The sequence below is a fragment of the Physcomitrium patens genome, chromosome 12, assembly GCF_059467195.1.
Source record: "Physcomitrium patens ecotype Gransden chromosome 12, ASM5946719v1, whole genome shotgun sequence".
Taxonomy (NCBI): domain Eukaryota; kingdom Viridiplantae; phylum Streptophyta; class Bryopsida; order Funariales; family Funariaceae; genus Physcomitrium; species Physcomitrium patens.
In genome coordinates this window covers 15299158-15323758 of record NC_143421.1, presented here as the reverse complement: position 1 = coordinate 15323758, position 24601 = coordinate 15299158, and the positions used below count along the sequence as shown (strand labels likewise).

The 24601-nt window shown below is 38.9% G+C and overlaps 4 protein-coding genes across 7 annotated transcripts; all 4 read right to left on the bottom strand.

Annotated features, from left to right (window-relative positions):
- Positions 1 to 805: 805 nt before the first annotated feature.
- Positions 806 to 4209, bottom strand: LOC112289245 (1-(5-phosphoribosyl)-5-[(5-phosphoribosylamino)methylideneamino] imidazole-4-carboxamide isomerase HISN3, chloroplastic). The gene is made up of 8 exons (XM_024534314.3): positions 4060 to 4209; positions 3590 to 3669; positions 3037 to 3259; positions 2816 to 2901; positions 2496 to 2597; positions 2146 to 2279; positions 1707 to 1755; positions 806 to 1385 (listed from the first exon to the last, which is right to left on the bottom strand). The coding sequence occupies exons 1-8, from the start codon at positions 4163 to 4165 to the stop codon at positions 1191 to 1193; spliced, it is 975 nt and encodes a 324-aa protein (XP_024390082.1). The 5' UTR covers positions 4166 to 4209; the 3' UTR covers positions 806 to 1190.
- Positions 4210 to 5460: 1251 nt separating this feature from the next.
- LOC112289611 (ATP-dependent zinc metalloprotease FTSH 2, chloroplastic) lies at positions 5461 to 8264 on the bottom strand. The gene is made up of 4 exons (XM_024534953.3): positions 6953 to 8264; positions 6535 to 6848; positions 6110 to 6350; positions 5461 to 5954 (listed from the first exon to the last, which is right to left on the bottom strand). The coding sequence occupies exons 1-4, from the start codon at positions 8150 to 8152 to the stop codon at positions 5613 to 5615; spliced, it is 2097 nt and encodes a 698-aa protein (XP_024390721.1). The 5' UTR covers positions 8153 to 8264; the 3' UTR covers positions 5461 to 5612.
- A 1878-nt stretch (positions 8265 to 10142) lies between these two features.
- On the bottom strand, positions 10143 to 13450 carry LOC112289553 (tubulin-folding cofactor A-like). 4 transcript variants are annotated; one of them, XM_090254991.1, is made up of 6 exons: positions 12606 to 13440; positions 12267 to 12353; positions 12119 to 12152; positions 11664 to 12011; positions 10857 to 11317; positions 10143 to 10571 (listed from the first exon to the last, which is right to left on the bottom strand). In XM_090254991.1, the coding sequence occupies exons 1-2, from the start codon at positions 12756 to 12758 to the stop codon at positions 12303 to 12305; spliced, it is 204 nt and encodes a 67-aa protein (XP_090111117.1). In that variant the 5' UTR covers positions 12759 to 13440; the 3' UTR covers positions 10143 to 10571; positions 10857 to 11317; positions 11664 to 12011; positions 12119 to 12152; positions 12267 to 12302. The 4 variants fall into 4 exon arrangements, with proteins under 4 accessions (XP_090111117.1, XP_073393818.1, XP_090111116.1 ...); XM_073537717.2 differs by having other exon boundaries at positions 11664 to 12001; XM_090254990.1 differs by having other exon boundaries at positions 11664 to 12152; positions 12606 to 13450.
- A 3097-nt stretch (positions 13451 to 16547) lies between these two features.
- Positions 16548 to 21594, bottom strand: LOC112289976 (uncharacterized). Its single transcript, XM_024535787.3, has 6 exons — positions 21296 to 21594; positions 19050 to 20023; positions 18757 to 18855; positions 18241 to 18557; positions 18025 to 18108; positions 16548 to 17900 (listed from the first exon to the last, which is right to left on the bottom strand). Exons 2-6 carry the CDS (start codon positions 19588 to 19590, stop codon positions 16899 to 16901), a joined length of 2043 nt encoding a protein of 680 aa, XP_024391555.1. The 5' UTR covers positions 19591 to 20023; positions 21296 to 21594; the 3' UTR covers positions 16548 to 16898.
- Between the last annotated feature and the right edge of the window lie 3007 nt (positions 21595 to 24601).

Sequence of the window (24601 nt, the reverse complement as noted above, 5' to 3'; positions counted from 1 at the left end):
GAAAAAATAAAATTTGTTTACAACATTTAGATATCATGCCTTCTTTCTCTGTCATGCCTGTCCGGAAGCTTCAATGATCACGTTGGATATGACGTGATCTGCGAAGGTTAGAATGCCGTGGAATCCCATCTTCACATTATAACCGCAGTAACCCTACGACCTTAACGTCTGCAGAACAAGCGTTTTTATGCTTTTTGAAACGACCAGCAGCAGTCTTTCGGTCTCTGCGAGATATGCATGAACACATTTATGACCACCGCGCAGCAATCGTTCATTGCGAGAATAGGCAACTGGGATACGGATTCTTTCTTACGAAATTATTTTCTTTTCCCCAAAAAGATTGATCCTTCTTGATGAATATGAGCTGAAACAATTGCAGGATTCAACATTATATTACACGGAAAAGCTATTAATGTCATTTCTATTCCTGTGTACTTTAAAAAAATACACGAATGCCTTGGTGTCAAAGCTAGTCATTTTCTTCTTGTTTTCCTTGTATTATTTATTCATTTATTTATTCCCAGAAAAAGTGACGGATGCTGAAATTACAAAAATGGAACCAACCTCTACAATCAGTTCACAATTTGATTAAATGACACTTAGCTTCAAAAAAAAAAAAAAAAAAAAAAAAAAAAACATTCTTATTTAAATAAAGTTAAATGCAAATCAAGCGGGTATCACACTTCCCCAGAGTCGAAACTTAAAACCCTGAAAAAGGCATCATCAATATTAAAAATAAACAAGTATCCTCTCCCCTCTCCGTTTTAATTTAATGAGTTGCCATTCACATAGTAGTACATGGGAAGAGTTGGAAACGAGCACCGTTCATTAAAAACTTCGGCCAACTGAGCATAACTAGAGAAGTATTTGCTCCTCTGCTTCGTTCACAATGCTTTGTGGATATTTTACTGGGGGTAATGAAATATTTTGAATAAAAGAAGAGTGAACGACACCAAACCTTTGTGTCGAACCGTACTGTAACCAAAGATAATTCTGTCCCTTTTTGGTGAAAGTCGATTCAATCTTATCCTAACCGCCACAAGTGCAATCGTCAAAAAATGTACACCAGTGGGTTCAGCACCAGTGTATGATGCTTCAGAGAAGGACGAGATACTGCTTCCTCTACGGCCTTATCTTTACATCAAAGTTGTCGCCTTCGCCGCTTCAAAGGTTTCCTAGAATACCTCTACTTATGATCCTTCCCTGGAGGCATCACAAGAGGCTAGTTGTCTGTTATGCCATGCGACAACTTCTTTGTATGGAAGATCGCCACCGAATACGTCGAGTGCGCTTCCCACTGTGACGTCCACAACCCCATTACCTGCGGCTTTGATACGCTCAAGATCCGCTAATGTGTTCACCCCTCCTGCATATGTGCATGGAATCTGTAGCACACCACATTGAGAGGCGTCAGTTTAGGGAGCCATTGATGTGTACTTTGCTCCTGAAAAAACATGATACATCCAAGACCATTTTATCGAATCCGAAAAAGCGCATATCACCGAATGATCCGAATTAATCACATTGAAATGATGTCAAATAGTAAAATCACTGAAGAACATGTTCACTATTCACGTTTTCCACTATGCACGTGAGTCGTTGATCAAGAGGTTGAAAATGAAAAATTGAAATGCCATTTTGTGCTAGCTTTTGAAGGGCGGTCTAAGTGATGCAATCTAGTTTAGCAGTAGCGTACGATTTCTTACCGGTGAATATTTTCCAAGTATCTTTACAAGTTCATCATCAATCCCAAGCCTGCAAGATTTGCTCCACTTAGTCGGTTCAATCCTAATTCAAGATCCTAATGCAATCCTCAAATTGCCAACGATAACTTTAAAATAAATCAAACTAAATGAGCAGCTAAACTTGCCCACTGCTTAGGTTCCATAATGTTTGAAGGCTTTTAAACCCTTAACTAGACTATAGTGGTAAAGTAAAGTTCAGAGCTTAAATCAATTATTTGGAGATGTAACGTTTACTTAAATTAACTATTATATGCAATCAAATAAATAGAGGAAGAGACTAACACTGAACATATTATTGCATATGTATAATCTATTTCATACAAAAAAGACCTTCCAAAACCGAACTCAAGGTCAATTTGTTGATTCTGAACAGGAAATCTATGTCTCAACAGAAACTAACCTTTTCCCTTCCACGTCAACGCCATGCACTAAGAATTCGTCTGCAAAAGCAGACAGCATAACTAACGTGGCCTCGTTTACAACGAGGTCGCTAAAACGCTGCCAGCGGTCTGTTACAACCATATATTGACCATCCTGTTCACAAAAGAAGCATACCACACCCTTTCAACTATTGCTTGTCAAGACAATTAAAACAGGAAGTTGGGGGGGGGGGGGGAGCATTTTAAAATCTGTCCTTGAGAAGCAACATACAGCCGCCAATCGCTCCAACAAGACTTGAATAGATAATCAATAATGACAATAAGAAGGAAATAATAAACAGAAAGATGAGGCACGTTGAACAGGCGATACCTTCTTTCGACAGCTCAGATCTAACACCAATCTGTTTTTCCCTGTCAACTTTACTAACTGCTTCAGCCTCTCGTCGTCCATTTGACCGTCTCTGAAAACAAACTGCATGAAGCGTAACATAAATCCTTCTAGCACCTACTAAATCTAATACACGCAGGAAAAACATGCAAATCGTCTAGACAGACAAGCCAGAGCTCTTAACAAAGTACATATGAACAGAGGAATGTATTCCAAATATTCCTGGCAATAGCACATGAATTACAAAATGATGAAATATCAATGCAAGGATCAAGCAGAAGGGCAAGGGAACGTTGACATACGGACGTGACAATGACATGACTTGCTCCAGCATCCAAATATCCCCTCGCATTATCAAGATTAACACCACCACCCATTTGCAAACCTCCTAAAAATCAACCAGAATCAGAAACAATTGCCATTAGCCATCCTCGGCGTACCATCTGCAGCACTTGATACAACATTGCTCTTGTCTATTCACCTCCAACTGATGACCAGAGGAATGAAAATCGACTCCACTCACCAGGATAAGCTTTCAGGGCTTCTAAAGCTGCGGCATGGCTGGCTGGGTCGGCACCAAGCATAATAACGTGGCCGCCTAGTAAGCCGTCATTCTTATACATTTCAGCAAAAGCTCCTGCGGATAATTGTGACTCAAAGTTTGTGATCAAAGCAGCAGCATTGTCTGAATTACCATCGTCTGGCAGGTCCCGCAATGTGGATCCTACAATTTGCTTCACTTTACCCTACATATGAAGTCGGCAACAAATCGTCCAAGATTCAATCGTATGCAAGACATTTTGCTTTCAAAAAGAGAACGCAAAACCAGACCCATTTGCAGCTCCCTTGGAAAACCTAAAACCAGACGTCAGCGATGAATAGAGCTACAATGATTATATTTGACTACATTATGGCGATCAATCTTCAAATTTTTACAACCTCTTCTAAGAATCGTCCACACTGAAAGGGTGATGACAGTTGGATTTAAAATGAATGAATCAACCACCTCAAAGGAACAACAAGAAATATGCTCTAGACCAGCTATAGCTTTCACGATTTCAGATTGCATGACAAACCTTGTGAATGTCGATACACGGTCGAAATTTAACAGCTCGCTTACCCTCTTGGACCGTAGATACTTCAGCACTTACTGCACCTGCCACTCATCCAATACTTGACCTAATTAGCCCATTGTCTTTCATTCCACCTCAAGTTAGTTACAATCCAAACAAAAAAAATGTATACTGTATACTGCTCCTTCAACAACGTAACAAAAACCAAGACATACTAAAATCGGTAAGCTCCTCATACAAAACCGTCCCCTTCAGCGGCGGGAGAGAAGCAGCAGCAGCAAAGCAACCACCCGCGACCTCAAAGCCACCCACACACAAAAAACCTCCATCTCATCCAACTCCAACCTCTAAACCCACAAGGCAATCATCGAAGAACCCACAGTCCAAGCAAAGACTCACACAAAAACAGACCCAACAAGAAAAGACAAGTGCAATCAGGGATTCTCCGCGCTTCTACTTCTTCGCTTCCCCACCTCGCACAGTCAGTGGAGCTCTCGGGCGCATTGCAGGGGCTGTGACGACGGCGTTCAGCAGGCTGGGCATGGCAACCTGCGAGACTCTGCCATGAAGGAGTTGCATGGTGAACTCCAAATCGTGCTGCTCCTCCTCCTTCTCAACCAGCAATCAATCTAACTCTTCAGTCTCCGAAACCACACTGTCTTTATGTGTCTCTGTCACTGTTACTGCACCTGGATGGAGATTCCGCTTTGTGGGTCGGCACGGATTTAGCGAGCAGATGGAATCAATCTATGGGGCTTAAACCCTGTCTGTCCCTGAACCCCCCCCCCCCTCCCCCTTCTCCCTGCTTCTCCACCACAATGTACTGAGGTTGGGGACATCTAATGCACTTGGTCGTAAACAATATGATGTTTTGTGTATGATGCTTTCTTATGTGTTTTTTGTTTTGTAAGGTTATCTAATGTGGCCTCTGCACACCAACATCAAATTCATCTTCATTTATGTTTGTAGTTTTAATTACATTTTGTGCTATGTACAGATTGTTTAGCAATATTCATGCATGAGATTGTTGATTGTTTTTTCAGTGTAGTGGAATTCCTCACCTAAGACTTTCAATATTACGTTGTAGTTGTTTCATAGCACATATTATACTACACTCAATCCATGTCCTCATTTTAAAGAAAGGAAAGCCTCAATCTTGGCAATTTATGATTGTTTTCGGGCAATTTATGATTTGCGTGGGTCAATTAAATATATTTTTTTAATTTAAACATCATTATTTAGGTTCTATTGAAAAGCATGAGTGTTTTTTTTGTACGACTGGTTTTTTTGTTTGATCTTTTAATTATTTACATTGCCAATAGAATATATTGTTGCGATGCAAGCAATCTAAAAACCTTTTAATCTCTTAAGTTTTTACACATTCAATGAACATTTCTTGTCAAAAAATAACAAATTACATACTATTTACAAATTGTATTATTGTGACTTGCACAAATGGATCTTGATTGGGAGAATTGTTAAAAGCATGGTTTTAAGTTATATAATTAAAAAAATATTAGGATTGAAGAGTCTATTTGATTAATTAAGTATTTATTAATACATTTCTACCCACGTACTAGAAACATAACACATGTTGCTTTAAATAAGTCTTTAAAGCAACACTCTGGAGGCGAATTTCAATCGTTCCTTCAATATTAGTTAACAGCAAAAGCTGTAAGCTGTAGGATTATGATACATCCATGCACACTTCAGCTGAAACAATTGCGCGTTTCTCCTTTGAAAGGTATCTACGTCCACCCCATTCAGTGATAATCTAACTATCACCGACGTAGTTTCCACACTATACTCCTATATTATCATTGCGGGACATAAATTAACTTTCCGTTCAACAGTCAAGCATTTGAGGCGAGATGAGCTAAGAAACTATTTTGTCATGTTTACATTTCTCAAAAATATTTGAACATGCATGAAAAAATCCGCATATGTAACAAAATACTGATACAAGAGCGTCGATGCTCCAAAACCTACACGATTGTGTTCACAAACACCCTTGCTTCTGATCACTTCAAACAGCTACAGGTGCGGCCTGGTTGTCTGATACACGGTTTTCAGCAGGAATCTCTGTGTATTCCGAAAGAATAGCCCTAAACTCGGCGCCGGACAAAGTCTCCTTCTCAAGCAGAACCTCTACAATCTTGTCCATGGCCGTGCGGTTGTTCCTAATGTGACCCAGTGCGACTTCGTAGGCCTCGTCAGAGATAGCCTTCACAGCCTTGTCGATGTCCTCAGCCAACTTCTCGGACATGGAGTTACGTGCCATCATGCGCATAATCATATCTCCTCCCTGGGATGAAGGGTCCATCAAAGCCCATGGGCCGATGTCTGACATACCGAATACTGTGACCATCTGCAAACAAAGCATAAAACTCAAAAAGCTTTCGTGATTTGCAGAATAAAGAATAAAGAATAAAAATAAAATAAAAAATCTTCCAATACCGTGTGCCTGTGTTAATCAATGCGGCTTAGAAACTTAAACAATGAAACCCTACTTTGGGGACGCACCTGCTTGGCCATAGAAGTAACTTGCTGCAAATCACTGGACGCTCCAGTCGTAACTTCAGCATCACCGAAGACAACCTGCTCGGTAGCCCTACCACCAAGAGCACCAACAATACGGGCAAAGATTTGCTGCTTTGAAATCAAAGTCGGGTCTTCTCCGGGAATAAACCAGGTGAGACCACGGGCCTGACCTCTAGGAATGAGGGTGACCTTTTGCACGGCGTCGTGTCCGGGAGTCAAAGTCCTGCACAGAATACACAGTACATACACTTCAGCAAACAGAAATCAAATGGTTTTGACCTAAGTGAAGATATCACTTCACAGTTATTCCAACTACAAAGAACCAGCAAAAGCCACCACTACATAGAAAAAACTGCATATATGAACAAAAACCATACGGTACATCCCGAATTGTACAAGTTTCTTACCCGCAGATAGCATGGCCGACTTCGTGGTATGCAACAAGACTCTTGCTCTTGCCGTCCGTCATGACGGTACCTTCCATCCCGGCAACGATTCTGTCAATTGAATCGTCAATCTCCTTAGCACTGATGGCTGTCTTTCCTCTCCTTCCGGTCAAGATAGCTGCTTCGTTCAACAAGTTGGCCAAGTCAGCTCCACTGAACCCTGGTGTCCTCATGGCAATGATATCCAGAGACACATCATCGGCGAACTTCTTGTTACTAGCATGCACCTTGAGGATGTCAGTCCTTCCCTTCACGTCCGGAACATCCACGGAAACCTGTGCCACGTCGTCTCCACATTAAGAAACTAACATCTTGCAAGTTAGATACACCATGAGGATTGAAGATTGTTCAAATTTAAATCATGGTTTCATGACATTACCTGTCTGTCGAATCTTCCAGGACGAAGCAAGGCAGCGTCGAGAATATCAGCCCTGTTGGTGGCAGCAATGACAATCACACCAGTGTTTCCTTCGAAACCGTCCATCTCCGTCAACAACTGATTCAACGTCTGCTCACGCTCATCATTGCCTCCTCCAATTCCAGTTCCTCTCTGTCTTCCAACGGCATCAATCTCATCCACAAACACAATGCAGGGAGCATTCTCTTTCGCCTTCTTGAACAAGTCCCTCACACGGGAAGCTCCCACTCCCACGAACATTTCCACGAACTCAGACCCAGAGATGGAGAAGAATGGTACTCCAGCTTCCCCAGCGATGGCCTTCGCCAATAGAGTCTTTCCGGTACCGGGTGGTCCAACCAGCAACACTCCCTTTGGGATTTTAGCGCCCACTGCTGTGAATCTCTCAGGCCGCTTCAAGAACTCCACAACCTCCATGAAGTCTTGCTTGGCCTCGTCTACTCCCGCAACATCTTGGAATGTAATGCCCGTGTTGGGCTCCATCTGGAACTTGGCCTTGGACTTCCCGAAGGCCATCGGGTTCCCAGGACCGCCAGGTCCCATACCACCTTGGGATCTACGAGACAAGAAGAACAGACCTCCAACGAGCAACAAGGGGAAAGCCAAATTTCCGATGAGGTTCAAAATGACAGAGCCAGAGTCCTCTTGTGGGCTGTGTGCGGCAAAATCTACATTCTTCGATCTAAACTTCGACAACAATTCGGAGCTAGTTCCGGGGAGCTGCACGCGTACGCGTTGCACTCTGTTGCCCAATTCAGGGGATACAGCCTCCACAATTGCTATGGTCCCATTTTCATACAAGTCAACCTTCTTCACACGGTCCATATCCAAATACTCCAAAAACCTCGAGTAGGACATCCTGGAAGACGCTACGCCCTGCTCCTCAGCTGCTGAAGCTTTCTTCGCGATAACAGCAGGGAGAACTGCAGCCAAAGCTCCCGCTACGCCTTTCAACATACCCCGCTTCCCCATATCCACATCTTCCACGACTCCATTGTCGTTCTTCCCACTAGCGCTAGCAGTCACCCTACGCGAAACTGATGTCTTACGAGGACCAGCTAGGGGAGCAAATTGGGTCGACGATTCCTGGCTACCCAAACCGCGTCGGAGAGACCCAGGCGTGAGGAGGGACGCCATTGTAGCCGCTGTTGCAGACGCCATAGCTAACAATCAAGAAACCAAAAATCTTGCAACACCAAATATGCACAACGTATCACTACACTGAATCCCCTTGTGTCTATGCAACCGAGGGATGGGATTCCAAAGCGGTGAAACTCTCAATTTCTCACCCAAATGAGCCGGGAGTGATATATCTATACAAACCCACATGAGAGATTGAATGGAGTAGGATTTTTTCGACGAGGATAACACAGATTCATCGCGACGTAACCTGGAACGAGTGGACGTGGCAGGGGGGCGCTTTCGATCTCAGGAGCCAAGGAAGGGGGCGATTCTGCGCGGAACAGTCACCTTGCACTGCTGGACGCAGAGCTCCCCAGTGCGGAACGTGCGACGAGGTCGACGCGAGGGGGGGGGGGGATTGGGTGGTGGGACGCTACTATGGCCACGCGTTGCTGTGTTCTCCAGTGCCGCGCTCTCTTTGGCGCCTTGCGTCCACGCCTGCTGCTTCTGATTCTGTTGATTCTTCCCTCCGTCTCTCGCTTTTTTCCGCACTCCCCCTCATGTCAGCCATCTCGTCTCCCGCCGCTTCTTCGCGGCATGCCGCTTTTTTTCCGCCATGCGACTCCCTCCAGAGACCAGAGAGACGTGCGTCGCTGGCTTGGATCGATCTCAAACCTTTCTGCACTCCGCATCAGTCGCTCCACGACACAAACCCCCGCTCGCCCACCAAATTACAATCACTCTTGCACGCGTCCTTGTTCGTTGGTTGGATGGTTGGATGGTTGGCTTGTCCGTTGCCCATGAAGTGACGTCGATGCGTGGATGCGGTTGTTTCTCAGCGCTCCATCGGCGAAGTGCGGTGGCGAATCAGGTTTTAAAACGAATTCGGGCAACAGAGTTTGAATGTCCAGGGATTGATTATGCGCATCCTTTGCTTGTGTGTTTGTTGGTTTTAGGGTTTGGAACTCGATTGTAGAAGCTCTTCGTGATTGCTTAGCTTTTGGTAAAACTCTTGAATATGTGGTTGCGTAAATTTTGGGATATTCTATCATGTGTGACAGGTAAATGTTTCTTGAATGTGTTTGTTTCAAAATCAAGAAACTTAAATTAAGCAAAAGAGTTTTGAAAATGTTTTATAACATGTGTTTTTGTCTATGAAATATACCATAAAATATTAACAAATTATGATGTTTCCTTAAAAAATTACATGTATTTTTTAAATGGATGTAAAAACGCAATAAATTGCTAAGAACCAAAATAAATGAATACATAAATATCATCTATGTGTATATGAGGTTTGTTAATTGTAGTAAAATGTTTCTTTTTTGCTGATTATTTTAATTTGAAATTAGTAATTAATAAGTTGTATACATAGTATAACACAAACTAATTAGAAAACATTTTATAGCCTTATTATTTAATACCTGATATAAATAAATTCAACCAACAATATAAGTTAATCTCGTTTTTTAAAGAATTTGTATATATTTTAATATAAAGAATATTTTGAAAGACCATAATGATTACATATCATATAGTTGTCATGTATAAGATGATAGTATATAGTTGTCATGTATAAGATGATAGTATATAGTTGTCATGTGCGTGTTCCACTCTTCAACTACAAGGTATGCAAAACTAGTGGAAACCCATGTCATTGGCCACAAAAAAGTTGTAAAAGTTTAATAATTTAACTTATAATAAAAACATTAATTATTTAATTGTATTAATTAAATACTAATACTGTTAAAAAGTACTATTCAAAGCATTATATATATATATATATATATATATATATAACACCACCATAATTTATTCACTCCAGTTCACATGTGCAAGAGAGACATGAGAATCCCTCCTAAAATAAAACTTCATGTCTTCGTAACTCCATAGGTCTTGATAGACGCAGATTAAGTTGTGAATTTTTTTTTGCAGATTTCAGTTAATTTGAGAACATTTAGATAGTGTGACTGACCACATGGTTATTCTTTTACACCCACATATTCAATTCACTGTGGTTAAGTCCAAGTTAAGCTGGGTGTAAAATTTTGATTCAAATTCTGCATTGCCATGGAGAGGTTTCAACAAAATTAATAAGAATGCACAGTGGGGGAGCATTCAATTTACATTTGAGCATATATGCGGCAGGATGTAGGCACATGACTACGAAGAAATAGCACTCATTTTTCAACAACTAATTCGCTGGTACCTCCTCTAATGACAAATAAAAGTTACCAATTTCCGTGATTCTGGAACAATAAGTCAAATTAAGGAGGCACTATAGATGGTGAATGAGAGAACAATCAAATCTTTGATAATCTTTTTCATCAGCATTTGACACCAACACAGGAAGCCCACTCCCAAGCGCTGATTTCGTTTCTTTGCGTTGTCGATAAGCTTCTATAACTTCTAACCTCATTCGCTCGATTGATGCTGCTTTAGGTTCTTTCGTCTTAATCTGCATTGACACAGAGAACCCAAATGTTGTTTACCAACATGAAACTGTCATAGCATTACTATGCGTGTCTCTCTTTATGGCATATGTTGTATAAAGTTGATACGAAGTCTTCTCCTCGTCCGAATAACCCATTGAAAAAAAACACTTGCTAATGCCTCAAATTTTGCAACCCCTGAACACTTTCTTTGTATCTTAGGGAAGCATGGGGTTGAATAGAATGAGGGAGAATACTTTTGCACTTGAGATTACTCAAAAGAATGAAACAATTGAAGTTGCATTTCTTACCCTCAATCGGTGCCACGCATTCTGTACAATTTTGCTATCATGTTGATCGTGTGAACTTTGAGCATCCACTCAGGATATTAGCCGCTCTTGGGAGCATTGCCGCTCTAGAGCTCATACGGAAATGGGATTCCTAGTTTCAGCGCCTTTCGTCCACTTCTGTTTCAAATTCCTCTATTCATCACCAACTGCTCCTCCAATTTGGTACCCATTTGCCGGGTGCACAGACAATCTTCCCACATGAGCAACATACTCAAGCAGAGCCCAGCGATGGAGATACGCTTCAGAAACAAGAACAGGCTCCCAACTCTCACACAAAAGCTTAGCTTCAAATTCCATCGGGGGGGATCAGTATCAGTCCATTTGTTAGTCGCATCACTGGGACTCATCTTCATGCTGAGAGACTCAATTATTTTCATCTTCTGCTCCACCCTCATCCTGCAGCCAATTAACTCCCGCAGGAACTGGTGCAGCCAACGCCATCATCAGAAGAAGAGAACATCAATCTGCCTTTGCCGCTCCCTCGTCTCACAAAACCCATCCCATCAATCAGCACGGGAACCTCGTCCCACTCCCCAATTCCTCAATTCCCCACGCAGCAACCCACCACCTCGACAGTTTCTTCAACAATTCAAATACTGCAATGGACAGTACTAACTACAGTAACAGTTTTCACTGCAATCACACGAGCAACCACATATTGTTCAAGAAGCATGAACTCATGAGAAAGAGCTCGAGTCACAATCGAACAAAGCAGCAGCAGCAGGAATATTGTTTGCGTCTTCATGATTGTCTGGCAAAGGAACTTACTGTTATTGGTGCAATTCTAGCGTGTTTCTGTTGAATTCCTTCCGACTGCATCGTTGAAAAATTTATAGTTTCACTTGACAGATTGTTCCACTTCAGAAAAGTACGCTTCCTCAATTGCTTTATGCATGGTGCATAAATCCAACTGAAAAATGCTTCATCAAATTGGTATTGCACAGGTTGCACAGCATCCATCGACGCTGGTGGTTTTAGCAAGCACTTCCTCACATCTTACTGGCGGTCGAGCTCGTTTCTTTTGAAACTTCTCCACGGGTGATGTGTCGCGAAACCCACGTCAATAATTGAGTTATACTGGTATACCATGCTTGTCAATACTTATCCTACAATTGTCTGAATCAAGTATTAGATCTTCACGATTACTGAATGTGCACGTGGTCACGCAATGAACAAAGGCTTTATTTGTGCAATCAATTCTGAAGCAGCGAATAGTTCCTCACTCTCTTCTGCCGTGGATTGAGCTTCCGCATCCACCTGCGGTACATTTGCAGGTTAGTCTCATGTTTCCATGGAGTTCTAGGGATGTCAACACAATGTCGGAATTCCATTAGAAATATTGGAACAGGAGCCTAATGATGGTTGCCTTACCACTGCTGCTTCGAGAGTTGCCATAGCCGTCTTAAGTCATTTCCTACAATTGGATATTGTCAAGCTCGACTCCGCCACAACATGTTCCTAAAACCAAGCCCTCACTGCAATTATTCTTGAGAATCCAATCTTTTCGGGTAACATTTTCTTCTCTCTCTCGCTCCCTCATCAAATAATTTTGCTAAAACACGAAAGTAAACAAGCAAACCAATTGAACATTAAATCATGTCCACATCCGTTCAGTGTAGGAAATCGAACAAACTCTTCGAGACATAGCAAAGCGTGGAAAACTAGTTGGTTCACTTTGCGGAGCGGTGTGATATCCAAAGGGTTCGGTACCTGTTGTTTGATGTCGAAAGGGTCAGCATGAGACCTTCGCATGTTCTTGGCCTTAATGCATTCTTTATCGGCCTCGCTTTGGTAAGATTGTAGCTCTTTCATCAACCACTTGCAGACCCCAGTCTTAATTTTCAGGTTCTTCATATTCGCCATGGATCTTCTGGAGAGAGAGGAGGGTTGGAGGAGAGTTGGAAGAGCTTCAGCGTTACCTCTAGTTTCGGCGTTGAATGTGTTGAGGGTGTCTGCCAAGTTTCCTTAATGAGTTGTTGCGGTTACGTCCCTTTGGCATTTGTTATAACTTCCTATTACTCATCCCACACTTCAGAACCACCATATTAAAAACACCATTTAATTAACTACAACCTTTCTGCCCACTCCAAAAACAGATCAAAAACTTCAAGTTTGGATTCCTCAAGCGTGCGCGGACTAAGGCGTTGGCAAAGAAGTGGGTTTTCAAAATCGCAACCACTTTGCATTCCCGAAGTATTAAGAGTTTCCTCTCAATAGCCATTCAGAATTGATTTTTGTCTCTTTATCTTATATCTATGTTGTCTTATATAATAATAGATGATAATATAGATGATTACAAGTACGTGTTCCATTGTTCAACAATAAGATATGCAAAACTATCTATTATATGTAAGACCAGTTGTGTGTAACACAAAGAGACACAGAAGTCTTCTGATTAGATATGAAGAAGGAAATGCATAGAACTTGGAAAACATGGAAACAAACATGGGAATTAGAGAACATGGATGAACAAAACAATAAATAAATGTGCCAAAGATTGTAGGGCCAAACAATATGGGTTTTTGGTAATCTATTATATAAAACAACTTGGATATAAGACAAAATAACAAAGAAGCTTTATCATTGGTCAAACATGGGGAATAAGACAATATGAATAAACGAGAGAATGGATGGATGGCGATACAAAAGGTTTTTGTGCCCAATAACACAAGTTTTTGGTAGTAATTTATAAAATAACTTATAATCCAAATTATAAGCCAATTGTCTATATCAATCCAAAAATGCAAAGAATTATATTTAGAATCATAATGAAAAAAAATTAAAATACAAAAAAAATTGTAAGATTATCAATACATAAAAATTAACAAATAAATAAATAGGAATAGGCAATGACTTGCCTTACGATGTAAGACTATATAACAAAGCTAAAAAAAATTGAAGTTTTTTTTGCCTTAGATCACTAAATTAATTAATAACTAGAACAAACTTATAGAAATATATCATAAATTTATTTAAAACATTTATATCAACATCTAGTTATAAACAACTACTTGTATTCAGATTTCAAAATAATAATAATTAAAAATTAGAATATATTTATAATACATATATTTTAATATTTAGTTTAAGATAATATTTAATATTTAAATTAATTCTAAAATAATATCTAATTTAATAATTTATTAATATTTAATGTGATTTTCTATTTTTATGCTATATTTATAGATCTATAAATTACATGTTATTTTTACTATATCATATTATATAATTTAAAATATAGATTAAAATATAAAATTATATATTATTTTATATTAAAATTTAGTATAAAAAATATTATGTGTATGAATTTTTTTTAATTTTTTTAAAATAATAATTATATATAAGACCACCTAATACAAGGTTTTGATATAAGTTTTGCACTTATTCAAGATAAACCCAACATTAAAGACATTCTTTGTAATAGTTTTGAAAGAAATGATGGCATTGACCAAGTCAACATTGACAAATAAGAATAAAAGATTATAATGAAAATGAAAATAAATAAAAATTATCTAAAAATCAAGAAGAAGCTTCAAAAAAACGAAGAAACAAAAAAAAACAAAAACAAAAACAAAATGTAGATGTGATCAAATGATGTAAATCCATGTGAAATAATTTTATATTAATAAACTTAGAGTATATCAATTCCTTTAATATAGTCACAAAGCAAGACAAAGATTATTTTTGGATGCAAAGAGAAATTACTATACAAGATGTCGTGCTTAAGACATTTTATTGATAAATTTAATATAGATGTAATATTGATATGTGGATACTATTCATCAGTTTTGTACTAAGGCCTTAATGCATTAGAAGAGATCTTTTATATAGGTTTATTAAGATAATGTAGATGTAGTATATTATGATTGATGTATTTACAATTGCTTATGTAAAAGACATTGATATTCATAAATTTTTGGATCAAACTTGATATCAATTAAGTTGTTAAAAGAAAAATTAACAAAAATAAAACCCTTAAATTAAGCAATTAAACATGCAATCTTCACAATGATAAACTTAATTGTACATATAATTGTTTTAACAACAATGATAATTATGGATAAACCAAAGCTGAGTCAAATTTATTTTTATTTATTTACAATTTGTATTATTTAACAAATAATTCTTTTTGCCCATCAGATCATTTTAGAAATAGAATTTTTTTTAATTAACCTATGCATAAATTGATATATTATATATGTTGAATAATTGTATTTTTATAAATCTTTGTTGGATTAAAAAAATCATGCTATTGTAATAGATTTAGAACCTTAATTAAGCCAAATTTAATAAACATGTTTGATTTAGATAATTATTTTTTTCTCTATACAACAATCACTAATTTAGACATTTTGACTAGAAAATAGTACTCTTTTAATGAAATTATGCAATTCTATTATACTTTGAAAGATGTTTTATATTTTTTAATCAAATAATTAATAAAATATTGTCAGAACTTCAAAAGAAACAAAACATAGGTTATTAGTTTTTGATGTTTTTTTTTGTCTTTGATAGATGTTTTTTTGTGTAACAACAATCTAATATTTAAACGAATAATAGGTATATTTGTAAAATCTTAAAATTGCATTTGAAAAATCTATTTAAAACTATATATTGTAAATTTTAATATTATTAAAATTATAATCCTAAAAAGTACATAAAAGATATCTCTAAGATAATTTTATTTATTTAATTTCAGAACTGTAAGGGATATTTTGAAAAGAGGGGAGATTTTACGTAATTATTGTTTTTAAGCTATATACACATAATAAATAAATAAAGTTAAATATTATGAATATGTGCGATTTTAATAAAATTTGCAATATTATTAGAGTAAAGACCATAAAATACATTTAAAATTTGTCTCATCCTAACTAATTGTCACGCAAAAATAGTTTTCAAATAATAAATTTAAAATTTATACTAATTCAATATATATATATATATATATATCATTTACAGTCAAAGATATGTTGAACTTATTCTTTACCACTACTGTTTTTTTAAATAAAATGTATGTCATGCCAAAAAGAAATAGAGCCAAAACTTGTATCTTTCTCTTTATTTTTAGTTTATTATATTGTGTGTTATAAATTGAAAGCCAATCCAAAATTTATTAGCAATTAAGGAGAACTTAAACATTTATGTTTGATTGTCCTTCTGTAATGCTATGTCTCTATGATTATACATATTTTGTTAGAATATTATATTATTATTAATGAATGAAGAGATTCCTTAATTCAAATGTTGTGATGGGCATTGAACTCACAGTTGTGCTGCGTATGTCGATTTAAAGAATAATAATTTTTCTGTGCAAACGATTGCGTTCAGATCTCAGGAACTGGACGAACACTCTCCAAACATCTGTAGTGGCCATTAAAACAAACAATCCTGCCTGATCCTTCAAATCCTTCAGAAACACTAGCCCAGAGTGCTTTACGATTCTTAACTACAGAATGAAGACAGCTACATTTAACATAACGAATCACAATCTACTCTGGTCGAAGAGCACTCAGCATAGGAAACAGCCTAGTCTCCGTACCGAGTGCGCGAAATAGAGAATTGAATGCAAGGTTAATCCTAGAAATCGCGAGGGCTGTAAGAACAGTACCCAAAAGAGCTTTACAGCCGAGGTCATGGAGGCGTTGTGAATGTGGAAAAACTTGCTTGCTTTTACAAAATTGTACTTCTGTAATGTATAGCGACCAATGGTCGTGAGTGTACCGTTTTACAGCTGTGTTTAAGGGTTATGTAGAGGCAAAATTTATCGAATAAAAGTGTCACTTCAAGTCCAGGTGGATTTGTCAGCTATCAGAAACCTCCAGCAGATGAGAGTACGAGAGAGAGGGAGAGGAAGAGAGAAAAAAGTAACCAGAATTTTGGTGTACAAAAGTTTCCGAAGGTTGAAGACAACACCTTACTTCGGTAACAAAAAGGTATTAAGGGGCGTGGTAGAAACATGGTATCTGCTCCGCAAAATCTTGACCGAAGCGTGAATGGGCTTCACAGCCGAAGTCGGTTCGGCTGTGTTCTTCCTCGAGCGCCCCCGCGTGTGTGGTGCCCTCCCATTTTCTCAGACGAAGCGCCCACATCTTGACCAGAGCCTTCAGTTTCGTCTCCGTCAACTGTATCGCTGCTTGCCGGGTGGTGCCTGCTGTTGGGCTCCACGTCTTGGCCACTTGATGTTTCTATACTTTGATTCGGGTTTTCAGAGACACTAGGCAGGGCTAAGACATCGCTATGGATTGGACCCTGGGACCAGAGAGGCGGCCCTTGAGAAGACATGCTCAACGCCATTGAAAAAGAACTCGGCGGCGCCTTCTCCATCTTCACATCGGCGCTTTGTCGCTGCCCCAAATTCCTGTCCGTTTCATTTACCGCATATGTGCATCTCGACTGCCCAGGGGCTGGTGGAATCATATGCATATCTAAAGAACCCGGTTTGTGGCCCAGCACGCGATCGAGCTCGCTGATCACAAAGGAGGCTTGATTCCAGTTGGGCATCGGTGAGGGCAATGGCAGTCCCTGCTGCTGCCTCAATATTCTATCTACATCGCTTATGTGCGGTGGGAGCCGTGACGTCTTACTAGCAACCAGCGACTCCGCTTTCTGTACATCGGAAATGTGAGGAAGGAGCCGGTTGGTTCTCGGAGCTGGACTGCTCAGCTCTCCTGTCCGTTGTCGAAAAACCTTTTCCTTGTCCGGGGCGGTTTGAACAGGCTGCAGAAGTGAAACAGGGACAGGAACGGGCACGGGAAGCTGAGAAAAGTCTACTTGAATGTCAGGGGGCGTTGGTCTCGGCGTCCTGTCACCACCCCAGTTACTATTCTGCGCAGCCCTATCCTTCGGCGGTGCTTGTCCTTGAGGATGAGGCACTCTCGAAGAGTAGTGAGCTTGCACTTGGCTACAGATCTGCTCAGTGTGCGCTTGCAGAACCGACTGAAGCTCAGCTTGAAGCGACCGCGTTGCTTCGTGCACGTTTGCTTGCATTTGAGCACTAATCACCTGGAAATTCACAGTTTCACATAAAGAAAATGACATAATCAGAGCTCTCTCAAACAATATCCAACTCTACACATCGGAAACATATCATGAAGTAACACATACTTCAAGAATAGAAGTTACCAACCTGAAGCTGCAACCGAATTTGAGTAAAAAGAGATTGCATCTGGCCAAGTAGACGCTGATTACTCATGTCCACAACTTGCACTACCTGGTGAAATTATGCTGACGTGAGGTCGGGGAAAAACCAAAAATATAAAAAAATATAAAACAAATCTCATATCTAATTTCAACTTCAATGCATGACGAATGAGGACGGACGAGTACACGCGCACGCACACACCTGCTCATTAAGCATTCGCACCCGGTTCCAAATAGCCTCACTTTGCGCCCCAAGACGGGCTTCTAAGGAGGCTAAATTTGGAGGACCATCCCATTGCGCTGTGCTGCTCCGCTCCGCAACGGTTGGTTCATTGAAGCGGACGGAGTCCAAGGGTGGCGGTACATTGAAATGGATAGGTTTGATTGACTCTAGATTAGGTGGGTCGATACTGTGCACTCTACCGTCAGCTGTTGCTGGGGCTCCAATATGAGATGATATGGAAGCTCGTTTCCTTTTCTGGCCGGAGATAACTGGATTTTGGTCACCACCAGGCGATCCTGGGAAAAACAAACACATAGATCACTAATATCAGCAGAGATGCGAGATTCAATTCTAACTGGAGCTTGATACTGCGCATACAAATTGACGGTGCACAATCATATTGTGTAAGGTAACCACTCATTTCGCCCACGTGCAGTGTCTCAACGAAATTGTTCCCGCTCTCCAGGACAACAAAACAGCGCCACTAACACTAACCTCCGATTTGATATTTCAAAGGCTGCAGAGATTCTCCAGTTGTGGCACGAGCCTGAAGTCGTGCAAAGTCTGACATAGACCCGACACCATCTGAAGAGCCTACAGAAAATACAGTTTAAACCCCGCAAGGTAATGAGGTAAAAGAGCAGGTACCTGAATCATAAGTACTGAACTCGACAATTACGCACTCATTACAAATATATTCCCGACTAGTAAAATATCTGAAACTCGCAAGTTTCTACTCTAGCCTCGTATCTCACGAAACACGATTGACAGGGAACGTGTGGACATACCACCAGAAATTTGAGAAGGAGTCGCACAAGCAGCAGAAACAGATGGACCTGCTTGCTGGGGTACAGCGGCACTCTTATCAATCGCTGGTGCAGAAGAAGTGACATGAAAAGGTCTATCACTATCCACCTCAGACTCTGGTGTTCCTGTTTGTTTAAGGTCGGGGTCTAGAAAAGACACCAAAATATTGAAAACTTCTTCGTCCAATGCCCCAGGCAACTTGTGCTCCCTCCTTTTCTTCTCCTTCATCTTCCAATACGACTCCGCGTCTTCTTTTTTCTGCCAGTCTCGGACTTTCTTGTAATCAAGATAGAGACCTTTACTCCACCTGCTACTGCACTGTGCACCTGAGCGTGTAACACCATGGCTACGACAAAACTTGGAGATATTCTCCCACTTGTCACCGGCAGTGCCCACTGCACTCTTGGAAGCTACGTCATGTGCTTCTTCTTCCCTAGCCTTCAGGGCATTCGCAAGAACCACTGTCTCAGACCGAGTCCAGCGGTGCCCCACTGCATGTTCTTCCTCCCCTCCACCCTCCATTTATTTGAATGCTTCAATCGAATGCAATGATGTGGAGGTGACATACCATTCGGTTACAAAACCGTGACTAGCTTACCCTAAACTGAATAAGTCCTCATTCAGATTCAAATAGCTACTTCCAGCACCTCAGATTTTAATTCCACTGGCTTCAAAGACCTTGCCAGCACCGTGCGGCCTCTCAACGAACATGCTTTGAACAGAAATAAATACGTTGCCAGCTGACCCCATCGATGAATCACGTGATGGTTTGTCCAAATAAGCTGCAATGTGGGACTATGATGGACATTGTGAAAATACCAAGTTCGACAATGTTGAGATGCTTGTCTCAACTCTTCTGAAGGGAAGAATGTGCTTCGCGGAGTTGTAATTTGGGATCCAGGAGGAATAGTGATGAGGAAAGCGTACACGGATATCATGGCAAGGGAGGTCGATCCTGTACAAGCAACGAAGTTACAAAAATGATTCAGCAAGCCAATAGAAGCTCACGACCAACTTCCAGTATCACCAGAAAGATCAATAACAAACAACACTCTTGAAACCCAAGAAATTTTGTATTTGAGCAATTGCTATATCAAATATTGATTTAGGCAGAAGCAACAAAAGAGCACATAGCCTGAACCAGAATCACCCTGTCGACGAGTTGTATTCGTACAGATACAGAAGCATTTTCCTAAATCGTTCACAGAGAGATGCATACACTCAATATGAAGACTTCCACCAAGGTGTTGTCAAATACACGATTCTTAGACGTAAGATACAGGCCATGTTTTACGCCTGCATCCCCTGGCACATCCGCACTAGACCTTCTTGCAGTAACATACTTCGTCTAAAGACAAAGTTAATGCACGTCTGATGTACCCCTTGTAATATGAACAGAGCTCCCCAACATGTTATCCACTCGAACATAAAGTCGTGTTCCACAGTCGTCAAAATAATCACAAGAAATAAACACAAGAATAAAATAAACGATAAAACGATAAAACGATAACTAAAACTAAACGAAAACTAAACTAAACTAAACTAAACTCTTACGAATGGGTGAACACAACATGAAGATATTATATTTAAAACACCATAAATGACATTCTCAGATGTATTAGAGACAGAAAGTAGCAATACCCGTTCAGACAAAATTACCGGCTCTCACGACAAGCAGTACCTGAAAGCCTTGCAATGACAACAAGCTAGATGTGCGAGCATAAACTCATACAATGATGCTACGCGTGGTAAACAAAACAAACTATCACTTCGTACTCATCTAACTTTCAACTAGACTCCCGAAACAAGTTTTCAAGCTTGTTAACTCATGTACCCCTGCACACTTAATTTGCGATCAACGCCACAGGAAGCTATAAAAATCTAGAAAACTACACAGAGAAGAACCGCTCAAGGTTTGAGTTTTTCAGCGTCCACTGAAGCATTACGAAATGGTCAAAGGAAAGGAGGTAAAATTACACAAAATAAGACCCGGCTAAAAACATAAAAAGCATTGGGAATTTTCCAAGTGAAGCTCAATACACGGGATAATAACTACGTTCAGGATACAGTTGCCCTGAAAACTTTCTACAGTCTCGCTGATACGAAAACCCCTCACACCGAGTAATCACAGCAACATTCCCCGCCATCTCCCGGGCTTCCAAGCATTCCGAGCAACTCCAAAACACTCTCGCTCCACAGAAAACTCATAAAAAATAATGTAGCTCACTTGTGCACACGCTCATTCCGTCACGACCATCGCGCATCAACGCCAGCTGCCACGGAACTAACTCCCCGACGCTTCCGCTCCCACGCACAATTGCCTCCCGCCCCGCGAACCCGCGCTCCCATGCATCAAATGACTCCGTCGCAGGGAAGAACCCCGAAACTCCGGTTTGAAATCCAGGATCGCGCACTAGGGCATCTCGCCATCGTCATCCTCCAACCAAGCAGAGCAATCACTGCAGCAGCCCCACACAAAAACCAAAAAAATGATGAGCGAGCGTGAGTGAGTGATTCTTCCCTCCCTCCCTCCCTCGTCGTCCGAGCATCGCAGCCAAGACCCTAAACTCCCTTCGGAAAATCTTCGATTCTCCTCATACCAGGACGCCCCCTGTACGCAACCGCTACAGGATCAGATACGGGATTCGCGCGGATGGAAGACTTAGCGTCGCCGATAATCGCTACCTCCACGAACGAGGACTACGGACGACGGACGAGAAGTACCGTCCGGTCGACGGAAGCGGGAGAGAGAGGGGGGCTCATGGTATTCTTCGTCCAAGGGGAACAGGCGGTGGCATTCTGGTGAGCGACTTGCTCCCTCCCGCCTCCAGAACGGGGCGCCACCGGGTATCTCCCGTGCCGGGCATAAATGTCACGTGAAGGTACAGAACTGGGACGGAAAATGGCGCTGTTCGCACTGCATGCATGCATGGACGGGAGGAAGCGCGAGTCTGACGTCGTGAGTGGCTGAGTTGGCTGCCAGCGTGGCCCACGCCAGGTGGCCCACACCCAGGATCCTGGTCTTTCATTAAAGAATAGGGGGTTCATCTAATCTACCAAGAGCATTGTAAACTGAACACTTGATATGTTTATTTTTTGTGGAAAAAACTCTAAAATACATCAACAGAGTTCAAGAGTGAAAAATATGCTATCGTTTAAAATTATTCTTCCCTACAAATTATTTGATTTGAAGAACTATAATTAAATCACAAAAATTATAATTTGATGGCTTTACAAATAACATCCAGAATTATAATAGTTGATATCATGTGATTAAACACCATCTTTTTATTTATTTCTTTCCTTTGTCCCGTCATTTCAAATTGCCTTATGAGTTTCTTTAAATTTAAACTAATCCACCTGAATTTACTTATATTATGTCATAATATTGGACGTGCAATTGTCCAAATATGACAAAATAGATAAACTAACAATTGATTTTTGAACGAGAGAATAATATTTTTAGTAACAATAACAAAGATGTATACTTTTAATTTAATTCAATTGGATGTTCTGTTTTCTTTCTTCCTTTTTTCTTTGTTGAAAGGAATTATGTTCAAATGTAAATATGATTGATTAAAGAGATGGGACTCAATAAGTTGTGCCAAATGTGTTCTTTCTACCCTTTTAATATAAAATTTCATGCTTGAATGAATGTTACTTCCATTAATGAGTGAGTGAACACAACAATATATATCTTTCTGGTGGACTTAATAGAGTGAGTTGTGAAGAACTTTAATTTAAGTATTTTAAGTTTTTGAATACATTCAACAAAACTTCAAATTGTATCAATGATTCCACTTCTTATTTGTTAATCAAATATCATGAAATAATGTTTGTGGCTGATGTTAGCAATCCTAAGTTATTAACAGAATTTTGTGATAACATATAACTAACAAATGGATTAATCATTGTGTTTAATTAATTAATTTGCTTTTGATTCTTTCATGAATGTAAAGCAGTGTAACCCAAAACATATCTTTAATATATGCTTAACAAAGGAACAATTGCATGTGACAGTAGAATTGACAATGATTGTGCCACAAAAGTTATAAGTAAAAATATATTCTAAAAATAAATTCTTTTAACATTTGAAATACATTTGTTTGCTGGTTTAATGTTTAATATTAACAGCAATCATGTATTAAATATTAGCAATGGTTTATTTTTTATTTTTAATACTATTAACATGAACCAGCAATCAAACATTATTCTAGTCAAGGTTAAAATAGCATCATTCAATGCCACATTAAATATGTTGTTGATTTTAACAACCAACTTGGTTTTAAATTTGTGAATTAAATTCAAGTCGAAGCATTATATTATACCAAAACACTCATGTGTTAAATCAAAACCTCAAATTTACAAGCAGCTTGTATTTATTTATTTATTTTATTTTATTTAATGGAAAGTGGATATCAGATTGACACTAAGCATGACATTATATCTTCAAATGGATTGACAAATAATCTAGTAAATGGGGTTTTGAATTAAACTTATAAAGATTTTGTAGGTACAAAAGAAAAGTGGTTAGACAGACTATGTTGAAGGCACAATTTAGTTCTATTGCTATAATTCATATACCAATCACAATACTATTCTTCAAAATACATTTGGGAATAAAACAATTTCAACCTTTGGACTTGTTACTTGTCAATACAAAGTCATTTTTATTTATTTATTTTTTACAAATAAGAAGGCAAACAATTAGCCAAAATAAGAAAGTTTATGTTAAAAAATTTAATCACTTAAGTGAATTTTTATAATTCTATAAGTAAAAAGTTATTCTTAGCTCCCAAAAAATAAAATACCATGTAGAGCAAAATATACTATTTCATGTATAAAACTTTAAATGCAAATAAGCATAACATTTGAATTTATGTCGAAATTATATCCAGTAGTTGAAAAAACTGTTATCAAATTATGGCTACAAATTACATGAATTCATGTAAAATTGATTTGTTATACTTCATTAGAAATATTTTTTTATTGATTTATTTGATAGATATTAAAAAATAATAATATATATGTGTTCACTTTTTGAACTTATGGCATATTTTTAAATTAGTCAAAAACCAAAATTAATATTCATCATACATATAAAAATAATCATATTCTGATTTGTAAAACTTGATGCCATAGATAATTTTTAAATATTTTCTATTTTTATATTTTAATTATAAAAATATATAATATTAATTTAAATAACAATCTTCAAAATTTTGTATGCATTAGAATCTAATATTTTGAATGTTTATGTGATTCAATACAAGTATGTTGAAGAATTATGTGATGTTTTTATAAATCAAGTATTGCAACATACGACCATTCAAACTTTGAAATAATTCAACACATAATATAATTATTCAACTACAATTATCTCTTTTATCAAGAGAACTGTTAGATGGACACCTCCATCGCCACACACTCTTAGGATAAATTTACATTAAAAGCTTTGTACTTAATGATTTATGGTATTTATTGTTATTATTTAAGCTCAATAAACTTTCATGTTACATTTCATATAATTCTT